The sequence below is a fragment of the Rhipicephalus microplus genome, chromosome 3 (genome assembly GCF_043290135.1).
Source record: "Rhipicephalus microplus isolate Deutch F79 chromosome 3, USDA_Rmic, whole genome shotgun sequence".
NCBI lineage: Eukaryota > Metazoa > Arthropoda > Arachnida > Ixodida > Ixodidae > Rhipicephalus > Rhipicephalus microplus.
This window is the reverse complement of record NC_134702.1, coordinates 39,057,308-39,075,538: the sequence shown is the minus strand read 5'-3', so window position 1 is coordinate 39,075,538 and position 18,231 is coordinate 39,057,308. Positions and strand designations below refer to the sequence as shown.

At 47.3% G+C, this 18,231-nt stretch overlaps 1 protein-coding gene across 4 annotated transcripts in view; it reads left to right on the top strand.

Annotated features, from left to right (window-relative positions):
• The window catches only part of HPS4 (Hermansky-Pudlak syndrome 4 protein), a 63,040-nt gene that overhangs the window by 18,617 nt on the left and 26,192 nt on the right, over positions 1 to 18,231 (top strand). For 2 of the 4 annotated variants that reach the window (XR_012894231.1, XR_012894230.1), the window contains exon 1: positions 1,150 to 1,901. The exons of 1 other annotated variant lie outside the window; for it this stretch is intronic. Coding sequence is in view for 1 of the 3 variants with exons in the window: in XM_037427773.2 (XP_037283670.2) it covers positions 1,724 to 1,901 (178 nt within the window). In the remaining 2 variants the exon portion in view is untranslated. Of the gene's footprint in view, positions 1 to 1,149; positions 1,902 to 18,231 lie in introns of those variants that run through there. One more of the 4 variants, XM_037427773.2, reaches the window with a different exon arrangement.

Genomic DNA, 18,231 nt, shown 5'->3' with positions numbered 1-18,231 from the left:
TGGACGTACCGTCTAATACTGGTCGTTTTTAGAGTATTTTTTTCGGTATATATAGTTTACTGTTCACCTGTACTCCTCTTTGGTATTATTCATACTTCTTAAGAGTACTGTTGTCGCTTTACACATTGTTGTGTTACCTTGACCTGCCTGTAACCTATAACTGGAGGTCCCGGCACAGTCGTCGACGTTGGGACCTCCTTACGTGTACTATATATAAACAGACCATATTCCCCTATTTTTTAAATCAATAAATTAAGAACATTTTTTGACGTTGACGTTAAACTACCATTTTTTAAGCACCCTAGCTGTCCACGGTGGGTTTCTATTCTTCCAAATACGAGCTTTTCCCGCTCTCCCCCTCTTTTTTTTTATTTATACATGCAAAACTTGGCAAGGTAGGCCAGTATGCATCTGTGCCCTATATGCACCTTGTCCGTAATCTCTCCTCCTTATCTACTACGCACCTTGTATCAACCACGGTGGAAGATATCTTACACCGTGGTATCAACACACCCGTCGCGCGATGCGCGCGCATTTTGCCAGCGTCTGCAAAGGCGAAGAAGACTCGAATCAAGCTCGCGTGCTCCGGTCGACAACCCGGTGCTGGAGAGATTCTTCGCACACTGTGTACTACGCTGCTGACACGTGACCCCGTAGTGGAGTCTATAGGACTCCGGCGTCACTGCCGATCTCTTACATGCTATAGTAAAAAGTATAATTTGCGTAATAAACGCTGAATGCTTGCGCAACGATACCCCTGGACCAGAAATCGTACGGGTGATCAGTGGAACCGGATGAAACATCTCGGCACCTCTTGGAACCTGTTTCCCCGCCGTGGTGGTCTAGTGGCTAAGGTACTCGGCTGCTGACCCGCAGGTCACGGGATCGAATCCCGGCTGCGGCGGCTGCATTTCCGATGGAGGCGGAAATGCTGTAGGCCCGTGGGCTCACGTTTGGGTGCACGTTAAAGAACCCCAGGTGGGCGAAACCTCCGGAGCCCTCCACTACGGCGTCTCTCATAATCGTATGGTGGTTTTGGGACGTTAAACTTCACACGTAAATAAATAATTAAATAAATCGATTAGAACCCATTACATATATGCTTCGCGCTGGATGAATGATGTGCCGTCATCGTAGTGAAAGCGAGATCAACACCACGCAGACTGCGGTTGACGGTTCTCTGCCGAATTTCACCTTCGTCGCGTGACGCCACTAGCCGTGTTTTTCGCTAGCGGGCAAATATTTCAGCCGCGTATCGCAAGAGCACTTTTCGCCCGAGATAACGCGTTGATGCAACAATCGCGCTGCGTATCCTCTCGATTGCGCGCTTTGTTCCACACCTTCTGTTGGTTACGCGGCAAACTGTGGTTAACCGAACTCGCCCCCAACGTCATCGAACTCTGCTATCGCAGAGTATAGTATAGTCTGTGCACAAGCGTACTTGTGTGCATTGTATACTTCAAGCTTACGCACTCGGCATGCACTCGGGGTGCTTTCCTCCATCCCCGTATCGTACACCGTGTTTCTTCTGCTATCGCTGTTATCGGCTGCTCCTGCCACTTACTTCTTCGCGTTCCGTCACTGGTTCTTGGAACGTCGACACCCCTCCTCCCCTCTGCTAAGCGAGGGCCATCGCCGGCGCCGTCGGCGTCTCGAAACCGATCGTCGCCGCTTGCCCTCCTCCGGCGTTGCCCGCCATCGAAGAGAGCGGCTGTACGCTTTCATGATCGCTGGTGCAGCGTGGATCATTTGGGTCGCGGCGTCCACGTTGTGCGATTGGGCCCGCGGATACCTGCAGCTGCCCGCGCGCGAATTCTCGGATTACCTCGCTAGTGCACGGAACTGTTCGATCCTGGCGCCGCTGCGAGACGGTGCAGTCGAAGCGCCGGCGACGTCGAAATGTGAGTAATTTTCTTTTTTTTTTTTTGGGGGGGGGGGGGGGCAGCGTGCGCATGTTCCGGTGCAGAGTGAATGTTTCCGCGTCCTTCTTCATTTGAATACGTTTCATTATTTGCGCACTTTCGGCATGATGCGTACTTACGAATTCGTTTCTTTTTCGTACTGCGTTCCACGTGGGCCGAAGCAGGAACAGGCATTGATTGATTGATTGATTGATTGATTGATTGATTGATTGATTGATTGATTGATTGATTGATTGATTGATTGATTGATTGAGTGAGTGAGTGAAATCGTGCTTATCATTCGGCACGACTATTATGAGTCAGTTGGGCAGAGGGTTTGTTCCGGCTGACCTCCATGGTTTTTTCCGGAATCCACATGACAAGCCATTGGCGGCATTGAAGCTATGTGAACACATGTACCGCGAACGTAGCGGAAATCCTTACTATACCGTGCCAAAAGTGCATTGAATATCAAGTGTATGGCAGTGAATGAAATGCATTCGATGATAAACGTAAAAGTGGAGTAAACGGCAATGTGTAAATATTGCAGGACAGACTGTAGGTTTCGACGATGAACTGCGTATGCAAGAAAAAAAAACATAACATGAAGATTACTCCGAGAGTTTACGTTCGAGAAAACTAAGTTATGTTCAGAGCAAGCGACTTCGGGGAACATGAAGATCTTCCTTGCTAGCTCTTGTCACTTTGCCTATCGTAATCATTCATCACTACTACAATCCAACGTTGTCTCGTAGCCGGTAATTCATGCGTACTATACTGTATTCTGGTCAACATTTCCAAGGCTAAATAATTGGCCATTGAAGCAAGCCGATCATCTCAACCAGAATGCTTATTTATACACCTGTCTCGCTGTAATTGTCCTATATAGGTGCTAAAAACTTAGTTCGGTTTGTGGCTGTATGTGTTAAGTGGTTTTCAACGAAAACAAAATATTTGCGTGCGCGTGCGTTTGTGTGTGTGCGTGTACGTGTGTGTGTGTGTGTGTGCGTGCGTGCGTGTGTGTGTGTGTGCGTGTGTGTGTGTGCGTGTGTGTGTGTGTGTGTGTGTGTGTGTGTGTGAGAGAGAGAGAGAGAGAGAGAGAGAGGATGTAGGCAATAATCTCTGTAGAATCAGTCAGTAGATGCACCGCTCAAGTTTAGTGTGTCTTGGACCTCCGATTCATGCAGCTCAGCAAACGGTATGTACAGGGGACCGCACGTTCATGATTTCCGCAAACATTTCCGGTTCTATGCAGATATTATGGCGATTGCATGGCGATGGTACGCGGATGGCATTTTAACCTGTGTGGGTAACGTTAATTAATTACCTTAATTAATACATTAATTATTGCCGAATCCCTTTGTCTTAAAATAAATTTATTTCTCATGTTTATACAGCAGCACGTAGGTCATCAAGAGCTCATTAGTTTGTTTGTTTTTTACTTTATTTTCAAAGTACCGAGATGATCAGAAGGCAGAACGTATGAACATCTACTACGTGTGCATTTGAAATAAAATACGGGAAACATACCGATTTAGAAATAAAATAAATACATAGATAAAAACCTCTGTATTGTTACAGCAGAATACTCATCGACCGGAAATTAAGAGTTGTTCTTCAGCGAACTGGGAGCGCTGAACAATCAGGAATTACCAACTAGCCCACCTTTTTATCCTATCGAAATTAAGAGTCCCCTACCACGGTTGGGTTGTTATGGTTATTAATTGCCGACGCCAAAGCTGCGGGATGGAAGAATCTCGTTATCCACATTTCGACGGAAGCAAAATGTTGAAGTCCCTTATGCTCATATTTAGGTGCAGTTTAAAGTACCACAGGGGATTGAAATGTCCGGAGCCGCTCCACAACTGCTGCTCTCATAATAATAACATATAGCATATGGCTGGTACATCTCAACCATATGATATTTGCATATACTTGCAAAAAATTATGAATTTTCCCCAAGTACGGAAGTATACCCATTGTACGCTATTTATTATTCATCATTTTTCGAAAATGCGAGGCACCCGCGGTGCGCGTCTGAGAGGCATTATGTGCTCCACGCGTTTAGAAATTCGCATCGCGTGGTGCATTTGTTATTGTAATTTTCTACTACGCTATATTACTTATGTTAACGCGATTCCTAGCCAGACATGACACCTGTATTGCTCTTTTTTTTTTTAATGAGTTACAAGTCTCTGCGGTGGAAGTGTGGCAGTTTGGGCTAGTTGGTATGACATGACGACAGTTATAGCGCGAGAAACGAACGATGACACAGAGACAAGACGGAGACGAGGTTAGAAGTTAGCTCTCGTCTCCTTCTTGTCTCTTCGTCGTCGTTCTGTTTTCGCGCTATAACTATCGCTATGTGGTGGTATACTCGACCGCCACGCTGGGAGCCTGGTACAAGTTAAAATAACCTGACACATTGGTGTAGTCGCTTAGGCACTCGGCTGCTGACCCGCGAATTGCGGCATCGAATTGTGTAAGTGTAAACTTCGTACCTCCGTCTTGGGTACACACACACACTAGTTTGCGTGTGAGTAGGGGGGGGGGGACTCTCACTGGATTTCATGGAAGATGGTCGTCCCCTCCGTAATGACCTCTCTTGGACAAGTTATCGCCGACCTGTGTCCCTTCCGCGGACTTCTCTAACCATCTCGCGATATTCGATTTTCTCTCTATCTCTTTAAGTACCTCCTTATCCCTTCCCTTGCGAACCACTGCTGAGGTGTCCTACTTTGCTGGAGAAACTTGCGGGGTTAACGTTTGTCTTCAGTGTCTACTTTTAAAAGTACTACTCCCTGCACTACTACTTCATGCATGGCCTAAGGCAAACGCATGAAATGCCCTGTGAGTTTTTTCTTCTCAGTTTGAAACGTTCTCCAAGGATTCGATCCGAATGTACTACTTGATTTGATATGGTGTAGTATATCAGATAGTGCAAGTGTGAATAGGAAATGAAGAGATAATGCGTCGCGCTGCTAAGCTTAGGACGCGGGTTTGATTCCCAGCCCCGATGGCTGGTATGCTGGTTAAATGCAAGAGCACTACCACGCCGTACCTCATAATCGTATACCGCGCTTTTGGTAACTAACGTACTTTATTGTTGCGTCAGGGAATGGAGATAACAACACGACTCCTAGACAGGATGAGGTAAAAAGGGGGCATTCATTCATTCATTCATTCATTCATTCATTCATTCGTTCGTTCGTTCGTTCGTTCGTTCGTTCGTTTGTTCATTCTGTATAGCACTGATGTTTCCTACATGCTGATTATGGATAATTCTGAACAGCCAGCGCAGCAGAGATAACTTGCTTCGGAAATTTAAAAAAAAAAAACAAATCAAGAACAACTGTAAAGGAAAGGATATTTGCTGGTGTATGCAGGCGACAAGGGAAGCTCTTGAGGTCAGCGATTTCCAGCAGATCACAGGAACGCGCCACGTAATTTAGCTGCGTTTTATTACTGTGATATCACACTAACTTGCTCCACGATTAACACTCGATTGTTAACAGGGCGGTATACGCATTGTTCCTGGAAGAGGTGACTTATAGCTAATCACATCTAATCACGTCGCTTGGCCGCTTCTTCAAGCGTAACTGCAGAACGATAAATCGACGCCCTAATTGAATGGGGAGCTGCGATAATTAGATTGCATTGTTGCTTGCCATGTAAATAATGAAAAAGTTTGTCGCTTCAATTGAGTAACCAGATTTTTTAACTTTTTACTTTGCTACAAAACTTGCAGGTGATGTAATCCCCAAACCCTTCCTAGCGAGTCAGAATAGAAGAGAGCAGTATGGAACAGTGCAGGACAGATACGAGAGTGACTCGAAGTAGTGCCGCCTTGTGATACACAGGACAAACGTTAACAACAACAACAACAACAACAATAATAATAATAATAATAATAATAATAATAATAATAATAATAATAATAATAATAATAATAATAATAATAATAATAATAATAATAATAATAATATATCTATAAATTTTTATGTTTTAACCACGATATGATTATGTCTTGGGCTTCCTAAATTTGTTACAAATAATATTTTATATAAAAAAATGCCCCCGCCTCCCTGAAGTGAATCGTGAGAAAATGCGAATGCATTTAGTTTTGTTTTTATTTAGTTTTGTTTGTGACTGACTTCATTTAGTTTTGTTGTCGCTTGACCCAGTCACGTGAGAAATTCCAGTTTAATACTAAATTTTGTTGCGGGCCTACTCAACAGCTTTGTACCAGAAGAATTTTTTCCCGTCTGTTCATTACAAGCCGCCAAAGATTGATTGATTGATTGATATGTGAAGTTTAACGTCCCAAAACCACCATATGATTACGAGAGACGCCGTAGTGGAGGGCTCCGGAAATTTTGACCACCTGGGATTCTTTAACGTGCACCCAAATCTGAGCACACGGACCTACAACATTTCCGCCTCCATCGGAGATGCAGCCGCCGCAGCCACAAAAGTACGATGCGAGGAGGTGAGCTTGAAACCTTTGCCACTCCCCTCGTGCCTCGAAAGCCAAACTCCTTCCCTGCCTTCTTCGGTATCGAAGCAAGTCGAAGCCGGAATATCACACGATGCAGACTCCTCAACGCGTCATGCGCACGTAATGTGACATGCTCATGACATGGCCATGCCAGGTCGTGCATGCAAGCTGTGTTGTGTCGTTTTGTCGCTCTGCGTACTGTTCTTTCTGTTTCTGTGGGATGTCTTCCAAAATGCACGCACGTTTGGAGAGGCTGGCATGGATCATGTATCCTTACCACGATACACAGCATCACACCCTCTAAGGAACGTTGCACCAGGCGTTGTCATGACTGGGACCCACATGAAGCGAGAAAAGCGGGAACACGAAAGCAAATGAAATGAAGATACCTTAGCCTGGTATCTCGCTCGATCCATTTTTTCATCATATATTCCCCATATAGAAGCACCGCCAGCCAGCGGACATTCCAAGGACCAAACGAGAGGTGGCCACCTACTACTATGACGACGACTACTACTACTACATACCTCGCGGACGCACGACCCACGGCTTGAGCAGCTTCGCTCCTAAAACAAGCTTCACACGTCTCTCACAGACGAACACAAAGGGGCAAGTACCAGTATCGAAACAATTTCTCCTCACCAAGAAACAAAGTTCCTCCGACAGAACAGACAGCAGCTCTGTGCACAGCCGCTCCACGATCAGGAAAAGAGTATCTGTGTTTAGAAATAGTGATAACGATTAAGTGTACTAGGTACTCTACAAAGGGAGAGCACAATGTCGTCTCCCGCGGCTACCAGCTGCATTGCTATGACGGCTACATAAAGGCTTTCCAGGTGACAAAGGTAGCGTTGTGCTAGTAGAGGCAATGCGGCCCTCAAAGGTAGGCCGGTCAGACGCATACTTGTATGTACCGTTTTCCAATAATTAAGGCTCTCTCAATCGTGAGCTTCTCAGCGATCAACCGTTTTGAATATGGTGATGCGACCTTTTATTGAGGTCACTTGTCACATAACGTTGCAACATTCAGTTGTCGCCTGGATGTCCACGCAGGACAGTCGTTTTTTTTTTTTTTCTGTAGTTGCCTGTAAGGACTGAAGTGTGGCGCTGCTAAACACGCTGGTGAACGTCCCGGCATGGAGAAAAAAAAATGGCAGCATATCCACGGAATGAATGATTGAGAGTGGGGCGAAGCATCCGTCCGTCCATTCGTTCTTGCTTCCGTCCATCCATGCGTCCGTCTGTGTGACCGTCCGTGCGTCCATACGCCCGTCTGTGCGTGCGTCTCTTCGTGCATCCGCACGTCCATTTGTGCGTCCGTACCTGCGTTCGTCCATGTATCCGCCCCTGCGTCCGTCCATGGGTCCATCCGTCCGTGAAGCCATCCGTGCATCCGTCCATGCAGTTGTCTGTGTGTCCGTTCGTCCATCTATTCAACACTCCAAGTACCACCATCTCGCATCTTTTCATCATATGTTCCCCATATAGAAGCACCGCCATCCAGCGGACATTCCAAGGACTAAACGAGAGATGGCACACGCACACTTTCTTACGGCTTGCGCTTCGTGTCTACTTCCCACCTTTAACCACCTCGAGTTCATGGTATATACTATATATAGTTCATTATATTCATGGCACTGCGGCCCAACGCTCGCTAAACCGTTCTAAAACCAAGGAAGTTATGCCCAGCGAGTATAACGTAGCAACCCTTTCTTGGCAGATAGTACTCAATGTACATGCCAATGGCTGCTAATGGGAAATGAGAGACAGGAGAATTCGGCTTTTAGTTAACGCGCACGCAGCAAATTTTTTATTGTTAAACAACGCACAGGAAAAATCTCCCACCGGCACTACCTTGCAGGTCAAAGCGTAAGACATGTTACGCACTATTACGAGGGACGAACGGGTGCCGCTTTAAAGAGCTTCGCCCCAAACTGAATATGGATACCTGTTGTACATATTTTCTAACATCTTCACCAAGTCTTGTATATTCTGTACATATATCATCATGTACATTGTCCATATTGTTATTAGTGCATTTATGTAGTGTATGTATAGTTATTAGTACAATGGACTATGGACATCCTACGGACTTGGACACTTTTGTTTAAATGTGTAATGTATGTTGTGCTTTGTCTTTTGTTTGTTATTGTGCCTGTTATACAGACGCTTGTCCCTTAGCTTTGTTGCGTTCCATGAGAGAGAGAGAGAGAGAGAGAGAGAGAGAGAGAGAGAGAGAAAACTTTATTAAAAGGTCAGTCAATTGCTCAGGCATGGCCCGTTGCCCCTAGCTGTCGGCCGGAATCCCTTGGGACGTGGCAGCAGCAAGGGCTTTCCATGAGAGAATAAACTTTTTCTAAACACCAGAAAAAAAAAAAGGCTCGAGGTCACGAGGCGCGGTAGTTTCTTTGCCCTGCCACCTCTGCCTGCTTAGCTACCGGCGCTTTCGTCGGGACAAGAGAAGAGATAATGCAATTGCAGCATACGACAAACATTTGTAACTCCATTCGCACTGGATGGAATCTTAAAATTTTTGCGGCGTTGAATTCGTGAGGCAATAAGCTCTTACAGTGAACTCATTCGACGGCTACTTGAAAATGTGTTGCAGGGCCCCTTTAACGCATTTTGTTCGACAGGTGTCGCGACGAAATCGAGTCTATTCGGCGATAACAGCGCGCGCTGGTCCAGTCTACTGTGTGCGTGCTTGTGTGCGTGCGTGTGTATGTAACAAGGCATATTAATAAGTAAGCACTTAGCGGTTAAAGGGTGCACTATAGGGCCGGATTTGGCTATAGCGTTCAACTCTTAAAGGCGAAGCTTAAGGGTCCCCCCCCCCTTTTTTTTTGCTTTTTGGCCTTCAAACAAATAAAGTTTTTCACCACCACCGTCTGCATAATCTTGTTCCTCGACGCCATCACGTCATTTCTAAAAAAAGTGCGAGGGGGAGAGTCCAGAGCCTCTTACACAGCCACTCACGCAGGTCCGAACGATCTATAACGTGGGCGCCTTCTGGCAGTGCTTGGGCCAGCTGTTGCGCATGCGCAGTGAGGATGGCCACGCACACCGGACTGAGCTCAACCATACGCTACTTCTCATCTAAGAACTTGATCTGCTTGGCAGTGGTAACAACTTCAATGCATTACAAACACACGCGTCCTCAGGTATGCAGGCTTCACAATACAACACGTAATATCGTCCCGGCAGCGGCGGCTGCATTTTCGATGGAGGCGGAAATGTTGTAGGCCCATGTGCTCAGATTTGGGTTCACGTTAAGGAACCCCAGGGGGTCGAAATTTCCGGAGCCCTCCACTACGGCGTCTCTCATAATCACATGGTGGTATTGGGACGTTAAACCCCACATATCAATCAATCAATTAATCAATCAACAACACGTAATATTGTTGTACTATTGCGTGGTACAAGCGTACATTGCAATCGGGCGTCAGAACATGTGATTATATTCCCGACTTCGTGATTTGAATCCTGCCACCTATTACAAAAGGCACGCATGTTACTGCGTGTATTCTATTGAGATTTACGTGAGTGCGTAGCAATTTCGAAAACATTTCACGCCCATGATTGCTTGTGGTTTAAAACGTGCTACCCATTACACAGAATGCAACCATATGTGAAAGCTTCACTAACACGAGCCACTTTCAATTTCATCGATTACATTGTAGTGATCCACAATTTCTCGGGTAACATCAAACAATAGAAAGTATGCACCAAGTGGCTGGAATACGCACTAGGGACAAGCTATCGACATCTCTTTCATCTCTCAAAGGCGAAGGTCAAGGGTGCCCCTATTTTCCTTTAACCTGTGGTTGGTTCACTCGTAGTGAACCACCGGCATATTCGAACTAGCTACCAGTAATTCAACTATACACTGTGAAGCAAACTACAGAGTGAACCAACTGCTATACCCTGTTGAAACTAGTGAAATAACTCCCTTTGACAAAAATCGCTGACGCAAGTGGACAATCGCAAGCTTATAACACTTGTAAGCACGTATACGGTACAGCACAAACCCGAGGCACTGCCTCTTGTCTTTTATCTACCATCATCGCTGCCCACATGGTAGCCGGCGGGTTTTTTCCTCCCAAGAGGCAAACACTCTTCCTACGCAGTTACATCCGATTGATCTCAAGGGCCAAACGTCTCGGGAGGAGCCGATATCGGACCAATATCTCCCAAGACTCCAACTCGTATCATCTGCTACCACGGGATGCGTCCTTGTCACGTGCCTCCAAACAGATGGACGGTGATAGTTGGACTGCTAAAGCAAACAGTTGGGGCGGTACATTGCGTCATTACCACTTTGAGTGAAACACTCGTACCTTTATCTAGATTATTTGTTTTTCTTTCACGCACTCGAACTCAAGGCTCGGAGGGTATCTAGGGCACTGGTAGGCTTCCACCATCGGGGTGTGGGGTTCGGCTCCCTGCCACGCCGTTGCCTCATTTCAATTAAGAGCTGAATGCAGAAACAAAACGAAACATTCTTGTACTTCGATATAAGTAGACGTCCGAGATTCGAAGGTGGTCAAAGTGAACACGGAGTCCCCACAATACAGCGTTATTTGGCCGCTCAAAGTAGACCTTTCTGGAAAATGGTTCCTGGGTAGTCATCGCAGGTGAGGGTGATGAAGTCATTGTTGACACTTCTTCATCCACCGCAGACACGCAAGACAGGGTGTACACACCAACTGTATTCATCGCGATTAACGAGTGACGTCATGTACAGCGGTAACGTGACTGACTTTGACGTTGTGTTAGCGCTTGCTGTCACCCTCTTCATTCTTGAGCTTCCCCACTCCCCCCATCCCTTACTATAATGTAGGGTAATATGCCGGTGCTCCTGAACTGATTAATCAACCTCCCTGCCTTTCTCCTCTGTCCTTCTTCGGCATGTGCAACACCTGAGAGGGAGCGATAAATAATGCAGGAAATGATGAGAGATGTACGTACTCGATCATCTGAGCAGTCCGTTACCCTATGCTCGTGGGGAGTGGAGTGAGGGGCTAAAATGAAGAGAGATAGAGAGAGCGCATTAGTTCACACAGTTCAAATTACACGCACACAGGTGTGCGTACAATACCAGACTATAAGACCCTAATGGTCCCCTACACTCTAAAAAAATATCGAGTAAAAAGGGTGTCTTTTTGTCCCACAACAATGATCTTCATCAGGCTTGCGTGCGCTTTTTTTCTTGAAAACTCAGCACTGGCCACTTTCCTATCGAGAATGCAATGTAACCTTGATAATGGACATGTCAATCGGGACCGGAATGCACTGAGTCCGGGGCGATAGCGCAAGGATGGAACGCAACATAGATGACGATTATTGTTGTGGGACAAAAAGACACCCTTTTTACTCGCTCTTTTTTTAGAGTGTAAGCCACTACGATTTGAAAAGTGCGGGAGTGGTGTCTTTCTCGTCTTTGCCACCTTTCCTACAGGCACCGTCTCCTCCTATTCCTTCTTGAAACACTTGAACAATACCAACGCTATAAGCGTTGAGCCTTTCGCGGTGTTTGGCGAGCCCGTGTTACCTGCCCTTGCGCAGTCGATCGCGCAGCGCAGCCATGCATGCGAGACAAGACCGAACGGGCGCGTCTATGTGCAAGGTAAAGCAGGATAGGAGGCAATCGACATCTGATGTACCCCATATAGACCTTTTCAAGGTTTACAAACACAGCCCCTTGATGAATTCCGGGTTTGTCCCCGGATGTGCTGTAATAGCATTGGTGGACAACAAGAGCTTTAGAAAATAGCCTGCTGGTTTTCTACGGTTTCCTTCCCTTATTTGGCAAAAATATTCAAATAAATGTTTTAAGCTACAGAAATGTTTTAAAATATTTTTTGTATTTTACGCATGTTTCTTTTATGTGAAAAACGAAAGAGAGACTTTCATTACGCTTGAAAAAAAATCGAAAACGTGCTTTCAGTTTCGACGTTAGGAGCTGGTAAATGAAGTGATTGGAACTTTTTTGGGGTACAACGCTTGTGACCTTGAAAGTGTCTATATAGACCGTTCGAGGGCTTGCATGCATTCTCACAATATCACATAAACAAGCAGCTCGCGTACTGAGTTGTACCAAAATGATAAAAGGAAAGAGGGAAGGAAGGAACAGGAGCGAAAAGAAAGTCATGTATGTTAAACAGTCTTGTGGAACCGCTATGCTGCCCTACACTGGGGAAAGAGATGAAGTATAGTTTTAAAGATGGAGAAAAAAGAGAGAGAGATAAGAGCACGCGCACACAAAGTAACAGACTTCACAGTCGTTAAAGCACCATCAGTCTCTATTCAACGGTGCAAGTCTGATGATTAAAAGAAATTGAGCACCACCGTCGTCACCTTCACACGCGATGACCTCCCAGGACAACATTCCATAGTGATTTCCGCCGTCATCGGTCTGCGATAATCCTTTTTGTGACCATTGTGATAACGAGAAGACACTATACGGGGCTTATTTTGCGGCTGTCCTCGCTACAATGATCAGAGAAAAAAAATGCAACTGACGGGAAACACCCGTATAGAATAACGCCCCCCCCCCCGCCCCCATCTTTTGTATTTTTTTTTTCATATTGCTCAGGGGCCCCTTAGATAAATGTAGAGGTATCGTGGACAGATTACCTCTGCAAGGTGCAAAGTGATCTGTTCGTAAAGTGTGCCAAAGGGATTGTATCGATAGACAAGCTCCATGGCGCGTGCAGAAATATGCGGGTGTACACGTCATAGCGATTGTTGTCGCCCTTAACTCGCGTTGTTGACATTACGACCACGCGCCCGATACGCGATTGCCCCCGCGAGGCTAAGCGCGTAGCTAACTGCGTAAATCGACGACGCCGATCGTACCCTCTCGTGCAACCCTCCTTTGATAGGACACCGCTTTCGTCATCTTCTGTACGCTATATATGATATTGTTTCGGGCTTTCGACATCATACACTTTCGTATTAGGCCGGTTGAAACTTGTTTCCATGGAGCCCGGGGGGGGGGGGGGGAGGTGATTTTTAAAACAGAGAAAAGAAGAAAAAAAAGTGAGCCCCGTAACTGTCTCACAGGGGGAGGACACCTCAGCAGTAGCTCTCGAGGGATGGGGCTAAGGAGGGATTAAAAGGATAGGAAGGAATTAAAAGTATAGAGATAGAGGCACAGGGACAGAGAGACCACATAAGGAGAAGATGGGAAAGATGGACACGGTCGCAGGAGTCCGAGGACGGGGCACAACTCAGCGAGAGCTTTTGTCGGCGTCAGGAGATGGCGGAGGGCGAGCCAGCCGGCCAGAGCTGTGCTGTCGTCGGAGATCGCGGGGGCACAACCGGTCGGCACGAAATCCAGCGAGCGAGTCCACGGAGCCCTTGAATCACTCGTGAAACATTGTCCCATAGGTGTTCGCACAGATGGTGTGTGAGGGGGGAGAAGGGGGAAAGGCACCTGTCATTTATTTTTACTGTCGAACCTGCGGATCTGTCCCGTGATTGTTTAAAGAGCAGGATTACATGACCACGTAGGTTTTCAACAAAGATGCAGTGACGGCCATCTGGCATTACATTCCGAGAACTAATAACCAGGAACAAAATTCAGACCATTGTCGTCACTTCATCGTTGTTGTTTTTTGTTTTGTCATCCTGTAGGAACCAGGTTGTCTTTTTGGACATGACTAGGGGGGGGGGGGGGGTCGCGCTGCGATAAAATTTTGCCTTCACTAATTCTGAACCCTGCAGTGTGCTCACCTGTGATTGTTCCCGCGCTAGATAATTCCTGAGGGCCCCTCCGGGTATCCCAAGTGCTCCATGCAGTATTGTGGTGTATACATCAGGGTTATCGCGATAGTCGCTTTCCCCGAATTGTTTGACCTTCGTGGAAAGCCTTCGTGGTTGGTGACGATAGCGGGGACGTATATACCGGTGTGTTGGTTATCGCACGAAAGGTATATGTGCTCTCGTGAATGGTCCGCGGCGTCGCTTCACAGGAGGCCGCCGTGGCGTTTTCTTTTTCTTAGGCCGAAGTTCCTTAGGACCTCGCATTATCTTCCGTTGTGGTCACCGTATAGAACCGTTGCTGTAGATGAAACATGTGTGCTACACACACACAAAGGGAGGATGTGGAGGAAGCAAGGAGGAAGGACAGAGAGGTTAGCCACGCACGCAAAGAGGTGTTTAAGAATAGACTTCAAGGTAGACATGGGTTAATTATTAGGTAAGAGAGATCGCTGTTCCCGGCGAAAATGGCCTATGGAAAAGAGTATCGATGAGTGCATCTTTAACTAAAATGTGTCTGGATGTTGAGGCTTCTCAGGGAATCCTGTAACGCAAATGCTAGCGTCGGGTGCTATATATCCCAACAAATTACCCGTATTGAAATGGTATCTTGCCACCGGTAAAATGGTGGGTTCTTGGATACACTTTCGAGTCCTATAATCCACTCCAGCAATTGTATAAGTTCGCCTTGAATTGCCCAAGATGAAGGGAAGGCGAAATCAATGTGCACTTCTATGTGCACTTCATGTCACCCAGTTTACATTACATGGATCAACGCTTACTAACGTGCTGTTACTCACCGATACTCAGATCTTCGCCCACTCGTCATTATTCACTTCGTCGAGATGCGTGGATTTTGTTCCCCTTTTGTTCGCGTCCCTACAGCCAGAATGGAGTAAAGTCATTTTTTCGGTGACGAAACACCAAAGCGGTGTTTTAATTTGCAAGGGCGTCAACCAGGACTTGACAGCCGCTACAAGAAGTCTCCATCGTGTATGTGTTGGTGTGTGTGTGGGGAGGGGGGAAGGGGTCGAGACCCTTTGACTTCTTCGCTAAAGGCAATATCACCAAAGTTGCGTTCTTTTCATTTATTGGATAGATAGATAGATAGATAGATAGATAGATAGATAGATAGATAGATAGATAGATAGATAGATAGATAGATAGATAGATAGATAGATAGATAGATAGATAGATAGATAGATAGATAGATAGATAGATAGATAGATAGATAGATAGATAGATAGATAGATAGATAGATAGATAGATAGATAGATAGATAGATAGATAGATAGATAGATAGATAGATAGATAGATAGATAGATAGATAGATAGATAGATAGATAGATAGATAGATAGATAGATAGATAGATAGGGAGCTTGCCATCCCTAAATGACCATATGCTTATATGAAAGACGCCGTAGTGGAGGGCTCCAGATATTGGGACCACCTGGATTTCTTTAACGTGCATCCAAATCTGAGCACGCGAGCCTACAGCATTTCACTTCCATCGAAAATTGCAGCTGGGATTCGATCCCGCGACCTGCGGGTCAGCAGCCTAGTACTTTAGCCACTATACCACCGAGCTGGGGCCCCCTCCCCTTCACCACGGCTTGTTATTCCCCGTAAAACATCATGTGCACCGGCTAACCACTCTGCTTTTAAGAAGCCCACACGACAAAAATATATTGACCCCCATAAATCACTTGGAGGAAAGACGGTACGGATCTCCGCTCGATACATACGGGAGTATTTTGCAATTTATGGCGGCTGAGCAAAATATATCCTACGTGGTACCGTGACGCTTGTCCGTGGTGCGATGGTTCGCCAAATGTACACCACATCTTTTGGTAGTGTAACCGAAAGCCAAAGAACTAAACTTCAGTTTCAAGCAAAAATAAAATTAGAGAACCCTGCAGCTGCGCCTCTAGCAGTTGAATGCTACAGTGATATCCTCTTTTTAGTTCGTTTAGAGCTTGAAACCTTTTCGAACTTGATACGAACCCACTACGTGCATAGGCACAGTAGCATGTGTGCCTTTGTAGTGGGGGACCAGCTATAAACCACGAAGCCACTATAATAAATCAGATTGTAGCGGCGAGAGAAGAGAGACGTGAGACGGCGTCGAAGGCGGCTGACGGGGCCGTGCTGATCTCGCCACTTTATTGCACGCCTGAAGAGGAGCCGCGGTGGCTGTCCACGTCCGACGCGCCAGGTGCGTGAGCTCGTTCTCATCCTCGCGCAGCTCGAGCTCGCGCCAGCTGCGCGAGAGACGCGGCGCGGTGATGGAAAAATAATGATGATGATGATGATGGCACTACAGGGCTCCCCCCCTAGCGCTTTGCGCGATTTGAACGCATATGAAAAAAAAGAAAGAGGGCGACAAATGCTATGTACATGAACGGCAGTCCATAAAGTGTTCCTTTGGCAAGTCCAGTTTGTCAACGTGTAGTGACCATCGGGAACCAGTGGGTCTCTGGTGGGCGACACTGAGAGTTGCGCAGTGGACGAAGAAGTAAGCGCTCGATGGAAAGAAATCCGTAATGACGGATGGCTCGGTCCCAGAGGTCTTCAATCGTGGAAAGCACCTCTGGAATTTTGAGGTCTCGCGCCACTTGTGATGCGTTTCTGTAGGCGAAAGAGAGGCCGTACTCAGTGACGCTGTGAAGCGACGCGTGACTGAGAACGTGCTCCACTGGTGCACTAAAGTGCGGGCTGTAAAGCGTGTCAAACGGGCCCGTGTCGTAGAGGCCGTCGTAGAAGGTGTAGTCACACACGCCGTCCGCAGGCAGCGGCTGCGACTCGTTCGTCGCCGTGCCGAATACGCGGACCACGGGAAATGGCGTCATGGGAGGCTGTGCAGGAAAGACGGGTTCAGTTGTCGCCTCAGTCACTGTCGAGGTATTCGACGCTGGTGGACTGGTGGCAGTGCTTGTTCCCATGCTTTCAGTTGGCTCCACAGTGGTTGTAGTTAGGTCGGTTGACTTGACAGACGTCATAGACAGTTCAGTTGGCTGGTCAGACGTCGTAGGCAGCTCAGTTGGCTCAACAGATGTCGTAGGCAGTTGAGTTGGCTCCACAGATGTCGTAGGCACTTCAGTTGGCTCGACAGGGGTCGGAGACAGTTCAGTTGGCTCGACAGATGTCGTAGATAGTTCAGTTGGCTCGACAGATGGTGTAGGCAGTTCGTACGCGGGACACGCGTCGCTAGTGGCCAGACGAGAGGAAGTCGGGAGGTCAATAACGGGTGAAAGGTCACCTGTGCCAGGCTCCGAGGCGGGCGGCAAGGTGGCCGTCATGGAGTCTGGTGGGGCCACGGTTGGTAGCACACGTTGCGACGCAGTGACAACCCCAAAGTCGCGGGCCCCTGGAAGCGGTTGGTACGTGAGGCCATTGCGGGCGAGCACCGCAGTGCAGAGGGCATCATAAGGCTGCGGGCTGGTGCTTGAAGTGGCAGCGAGATGACGCAACTCTACCGGAAGGGCGTCATGAAGAATGGCGTGCATCAGCGGCTGGTCCGTGACGCCATTCACCGCCAGAACGGCATCGAGCTGCATGAACCATACCTTGGGGTAGGTCGATTGGAACGGCGGCACTGGTGGGCAGAGTTGCGGAAACATGGCCGCGGGCCGTTCGGCGAAGGGCGTGTTCTCCGGGTCACCAATGTAGCGGCGAGAGAAGAGAGACGTGAGACGGCGTCGAAGGCGGCTGACGGGGCCGTGCTGATCTCGCCACTTTATTGCACGCCTGAAGAGGAGCCGCGGTGCCTGTCCACGTCCGACGCGCCAGGTGCGTGAGCTCATTCTCATCCTCGCGCAGCTCGAGCTCGCGCCAGCTGCGCGAGAGACGCGGCGCGGTGATGGAAAAATAATGATGATGATGATAATGGCACTACAAGATGTTCTGACGCCCGCTAACAATGGGCGCTTGTACCGCACGCATCATTGTTGCAATATTTTATGCTGAAATGTGAAGCATGTATACAGGACGAATGTGTTTGTAAAGCAAGAAGGCTACTTTCACTGCATTTTGCAAGCTGATGGCGTGCTTTTCGCTTTTTGTGAGAC